Raw genomic sequence first — 6,273 nt, forward strand, 5'->3', positions numbered from 1 at the left:
TGTGTGTGTTTTCTTAAGTTGCAGGGTGTCTGCCCCTGTCGGCCACCGTACAGAACACATGCAAACAGGCACTTTGTCTGGCATGTTACAACCATCATAAACTCTAACAATACACCTAGAAACAATAATGCCAATATGAAAGACATTAACTTTTAAAAGGGTTCTATTTTTCTGCAGTTAATCAATACAAACTGGAAAAATTAGAGTGACAATAGAATAAAATTGTTATGTTGTGTTAATAAAATCTAACCCTATAAAGTCATCCTAACCCTAACCCTGATAAAGGCCCTGACCAAGGCGCTGGCTGGTCCCACTAAAAGGTTCTTCATTCAGTGTTGCTGGAGTGTTGACATCTTCTGGGATTTAAAAAAAGAAAATCCTGCCAACCAATGGCTAAGACCTTATTACATTGTTGAAGCTGATTGCTTACTTTGCATTAGTGTTACATAAACAAATCCTCACATTAAATACCTTCCAAGGATCGCAAAAATCACATCAAGCATTATTATGACACAAAACACTGACTGTGCAACGGTTATGAGTAGTCAATACTTTAGACCCTTTTGCAGAACAACCTCTTCAGGTGTTTATATATTTCTTTCATTTTCAGTCCATATATGATTGGATTAAAGAGAGGATGATACAAAATAACTTGTAAAGACATTATTAAACGTACAGTTTTGGGAAAATCAATTTCCAGTCGAGGAAGAAGTACATCATATGCACTCAAACAGGAAAAGTTAATCAGAACCAACAGGTGGGGTAAACAGGTCTGTGCAGCTTTTCTCCTGACTTCTCTACTACTTCGATAGGTTATTATAAATATTCTGGTGTATGTAAAAAGTATAAAGAGTAGAGGGAGAGGTATTGCATCTACAAAAACAATTAAGCCATATATATTCAGCACTGTTGAACTCCCACAGTGAAGTTTCTGAACTGTGCTGTTGCAAATTATTCCTTTCAAATTGAAGTAACAGAGTTTTTCATTAGCACTCAGTAATATTCCCACTGAAACCTGACACACGGGTAGAATCCAAGCTAAAATCAGGAACATATTAACAGTTGTTTTTCTCATTATAGTTGGATATTGCAGAGGTTTACATATAGACAGATATCTGTCATAAGACATGACTGCCAACAGGAAGAATTCTGAAATGCCTAGAGTGTAATATATAAACCACTGAAAGAGACAGGCTGAATAAGATATGATCTGTTTTTCAGATAAAAAGTCAATCAAAAGCTTTGGATAGATAGCAGTGCTGAAAAGAAGAGAGTTGATTAACAAAGCTGCAATGAAAATGTACATAGGCTCATGGAGGGATTTGTTAATCACTATGATGCCCACAATCGTGGAATTACTGCAAATTATTAGAATATATGCTGTAAACATGATCACAAAATAAAGATATCTGTATTTCTGCACTTCCACATGCCCATCAAAAGTTATATATGTTACATTTAATTCATTATCCATTAAGAAATGTATTATAGTATTGTATAATATGTTAATCAATAAAACAGTAACATTACTAGAAGTCTAATACAACCACAAATAGTTTTTTTCATTCATCAATACCTGACCTTGATACACACTGGTTTGGTCCAGCAATAACAGACATTGGATCTGAGATCTGTTTGCGTCTGTGGGAAGTTTTTATCAAACTACTTCAACCTCCATGGATCTCATTAAACTCTCCAATCGGAAAGCTTTTAACATGTAAACAACTTGATCAAACTCTGGAGGCCTGACCTCATAGTTAGACTTTGTTTGCTCAGGTTTTGTGAGTCTGTTGTATTTTTCTGTGCCCTATGTGGCTTTGGTCGGTCCAGGTGTCTCCTGAAGCAGCAAACAGGTACGAGTTGGCCAGAAGGGAGGAATTTGAGAAGGCTTCAGAGAAAGACCTTCAGAAGTTCTGGAAAACGGTTAAATGACTCAGGAAGGAAAGCAAGACTTGGCACAGCTGTGTCAAGCATGGGGAGAACCCTGAACTCATAGTTGTTAAACTTCTTTGCTCAGGCTTTGTAAGTCTGCCATATTTGTCTGTTCCTCATAAAAAATAATCATCATTTGATCTGCTTACATGGCTTGGACACTCTGGGAGTCTACTGGACAGACAAAGTAATCCTAGTCCGGATAAACGGAAGTACTTGTCCAGGATAAAGCCTGACAACCGGTGCTTGCCCCTGTGCTTCTGCTCTCTGTGTTTTGTCGTTCTCAAAATCCCATCTCTATGGAAACAACACCAGCCTTCAAGCTAGCCTTCGAGCTAGCAAACTATAAGATGCAAATTTTAAGTATTGAAAAAAATTTGGATTGTGCAACACGGCAGGCCTGCTTGGTTCCTTCGGGGAATGACTGTAAAGATTTATAAAGAATATGTTTAAGGCATTTAATCTCTAACTGGGACGTAGTACACACAGCAATAGATGTAGACCATGTATCCAGCTAATTCATCCAGTACGACTCACTAGGTCAGTCTCATTCCAGTTCCCCCATACAAAAACAACTATGGTCAGAAATCCTTTTTTTATATTTACACCAAAATTTGGAATGACATTCCCCATCACATTCAAACACTATCATCCATCACATATTTTAAAAAGTCATACAAACTTTTTCTTCTTGATAGTCACACTTGCACACATCGATTGTTCATGTATTGTTCTAGTCTTGTTTGTCCGTATTTAATGTATTATTTGTTTGTATCTGTCTAGTCCATGATATTGTCCTGTATAAATGTTTTTGTCCCCATGTGCCGAAATTATGTTCAATGTTGCAGAACAGGAACCTGCTGAAAATTTAAAGGGGTCAGGCCCATTTATATTGTAACTTAATTGTTGCTTTTAAATTTTCCTGTATAATAAATTAAATTAAATGAAATTGCTATAGCTCACATTACTGTATTGTGGAAATAGTTTACTTAATGTATTACTTTATGTGGCCTTTTCTTTTGCGGGGTGCAAATGTTCCACCAAAGTTCCTTCCTGAGACTATTTTGCTGGGGCACCGTCGCTGTGTACGAAACTTAGCACCACCCAAGAATATAGTTATTTGTTTAAAAAAATGTTTCCCCTATTCTAGAAGGTATCTGTGGTGTAACCAGACCTTACTCCACAGCACTGAGGTTACAGTGGGTACGGAAAGTATTCAGACCCCTTTAAATTTTTCACTCTTTGTTTCATTGCAGCCATTTGCTAAAATCAAAAAAGTTCTTTTTTTCTCATTAATGTACACTCAGCACCCCATCTTGACAGAAAAAAAACAGAAATGTAGAATTTTTTGCAAATTTATTAAAAAAGAAAAACTGAAATATCACATGGTCATGAGTATTCAGACCCTTTGCTGTGACACTCATATTTAACTCACATGCTGTCTATTTCTTCTGATCCTCCTTGAGATGGCTCTACTCCTTGATTGGAGTCCTGCTGTGTTTAATTAAACTGATTGGACTTGATTAGGAAAGGCACACACCTGTCTATATAAGACCTTACAGCTCACAGCGCATGTCAGAGCAAATGAGAATCATGGGGTCGAAGGAACTGCCCAAGGAGCTCAGAGACAGAATTGTGGCAAGGCACAGATCTGGCCAAGGTTACAAAAGAATTTCTGCAGCACTCAAGGTTCCTAAGAGCACAGTGGCCTCCATAATCCTTAAATGGAAGAAGTTTGGGATGACCAGAACTCTTCCTAGACCTGGCCGTCCAGCCAAACTGAGCAATCGTGGGAGAAGAGCCTTGGTGAGAGAGGTAAAGAAGAACCCAAAGATCACTGTGGCTGAGCTCCAGAGATGCAGTAGGGAGATGGGAGAAAGTTCCACAAAGTCAACTATCACTGCAGCCCTCCACCAGTCGGGGCTTTATGGCAGAGTGGCCCGACAGAAGCCTCTCCTCAGTGCAAGACATATGAAAGCCCTCATAGACTTTGCCAAAAAACACATGAAAGACTCCCAGACTATGAGAAATAAGATTCTCTGGTCTGATGAGACCAAGATTGAACTTTTTGGCGTTAATTCTAAGCGGTATGTGTGGAGAAAACCAGGCATTGCTCATCACCTGCCCAATACAATCCCAACAGTGAAACATGGTGGTGGCAAAATCATGCTATGGGGGTGTTTTTCAGCTGCAGGGACAGGACGACTGGTTGCAATTGAAGGAAAGATGAATGCGGCCAAGTACAGAGATATCCTGGAAGAAAACCTCATCCAGAGTGCTCAGGACCTCAGAGTGGACCTTCCAACAAGACAATGACCCTAAGCACACAGCTAAAATAACAAAGGAGTGGCTTCGGAACAACTCTGTGACCATTCTTGACTGGCCCAGCCAGAGCCCTGACCTAAACCCAATTGAGCATCTCTGGAGAGACCTGAAAATGGCTGTCCACCAACGTTCACCATCCAACCTGACGGAACTGGAGAGGATCTGCAAGGAAGAATGGCAGAGGATCCCCAAATCCAGGTGTGAAAAACTTGTTGCATCATTCCCAAGAAGACTCATGGCTGTACTAGCTCAAAAGGGTGCTTCTACTCAATACTGAGCAAAGGGTCTGAATACTTATGACCATGTGATATTTCAGTTTTTCTTTTTTAATAAATTTGCAAAGATTTCTACATTTCTGTTTTTTTTCTGTCAAGATGGGGTGCGGAGTTAATTAATGGGAAATAAAATTAACTTTTTTGATTTTAGCAAATGGCTGCAATGAAACAATGAAAAATTTAAAGGGGTCTGAATACTTTCCGTACCCACTGTATGTCTGGCAATACAAGACTATGGTACACCTAAATGTGTTACGAGAGTGAATTGGAAACATCTAGCTAATGCGCCTGTCCATTATGTCTTTAGGTCCCACCTCGATAAATTCTCATGCATCCCCAAAGGTTGGAAGTGGAATTCAATTGGGCCATGTTCAAAACCTCCATTGTGGAGGCGACTTGGAGCAGTTGTAGTATGAAGGTTGTTGGTGCCTGTCATGGCAGAAACCTAAGGTGGTGGTGGTGGACCAAGATAATAAATCAAGGGAAGAAGAATTTTGGTGGCTTTGAAGGACCTACGGTTGGTCTCAAGGAAATTCTGGTAAACCGTAAGCCCACCTTAGGAAGGGAAAGCATGGCTTGGCTCAGGATGTGTCCAGCAAGGGAAGGAGAACTGCTGACCCTGACTGGGGATATTGTTGAGCAGTGCAAAGAGCAGTTTGAAGAACCCCTAATTCCTGCCAACTGGTCATCTGTGGAGGAGGCAGAGTTCAAAGACATGGGAAATTTTACCCATATCCCTGGCAGAGGTCTCTGAAGGAAGTAAGAAAGCTCCTCAGTGGCAAGGCAGCAGGTGTGGATGAGATTTGCCCTGAGATGCTAAGGGTCTGGTCATTGTTGGGCTGTCTTTAGTGTCGCATCGAGGATGCTGACAGTGCCTGTGGAGTGGCAGACCTGGGTGGTGATTCCCATTTTTTTGTTAAAGGAGTTTGGAGGGTGTTCTTCAATTATTGGGGTATCACACTGCCCAACCTCCCTAGGAATCTTCATTCCAGGGAAAGGAGGTGGGGTCCAGATTTAGATCCTATCCGATCCAGTATACATGTGTTTTGTGGGCAAGTGCTGCGCTCCCTTTTGGCCGATTCATGGGGTCTCTAAATACCTTTTCGCCTGGCCCCTCAGCTAGTTCCAGTTTTCCTACCAGGGACCAATTTGCCTTGGGAGACCCTACCAACAACCAGCCTCGGGGACTCACAAACCCCTCCACCATAATGGTGGTGATTGTTGGAGTAATAGTATTACGAATATTTTGCCTGTGCTTAGAAGAATTATAATATAAAATTGGGTATATTAAGATCATCAATGGTATGAGAACTGATCTTTGCAGAACAAAGTCTGAGTTAACCTGATATCGTTCTGTTGTGTTCAAAAATTCTAACCATAAAAAGTAACCCTAACCCTGATGAAGGCCCTAACCAAGAGGCTGGTCTCACAAAAAGGTTCTTCCTTAGTGTTGTTGGAGTATTTCTGTGAATTATGTTATATAAACAAATCATCACATTAAATGCCTTCCTCAGAACAAGAATTATTTTTATACAAAACACTGACTGTACATTTCCTATTAGTATTTAATACAAAGTCTTGACATGCTGCTGACCCAATTTGGGAAGAATCTGTTAAATCCTCTAGGAGTATAAACAAGTCCAATACCTGTAAAGGGCCTAAATGGCTTGTTGGAATATATTGGAATGCCATGATGAACAGTGACAGGAAAGGTAATAGAACTATGACTAATAATAATAAT

At 40.1% G+C, this 6,273-nt stretch overlaps 1 protein-coding gene across 1 annotated transcript; it reads right to left on the minus strand.

Moving 5' to 3' along the window:
* Positions 1-553: 553 nt before the first annotated feature.
* Positions 554-1,474, minus strand: LOC116046706 (olfactory receptor 6N2-like). Its single transcript, XM_031295103.1, has one exon. It carries the CDS (start codon positions 1,472-1,474, stop codon positions 554-556), a length of 921 nt encoding a protein of 306 aa, XP_031150963.1.
* Between the last annotated feature and the right edge of the window lie 4,799 nt (positions 1,475-6,273).

This window comes from Sander lucioperca, chromosome 8 (genome assembly GCF_008315115.2).
Source record: "Sander lucioperca isolate FBNREF2018 chromosome 8, SLUC_FBN_1.2, whole genome shotgun sequence".
Lineage (NCBI taxonomy): Eukaryota > Metazoa > Chordata > Actinopteri > Perciformes > Percidae > Sander > Sander lucioperca.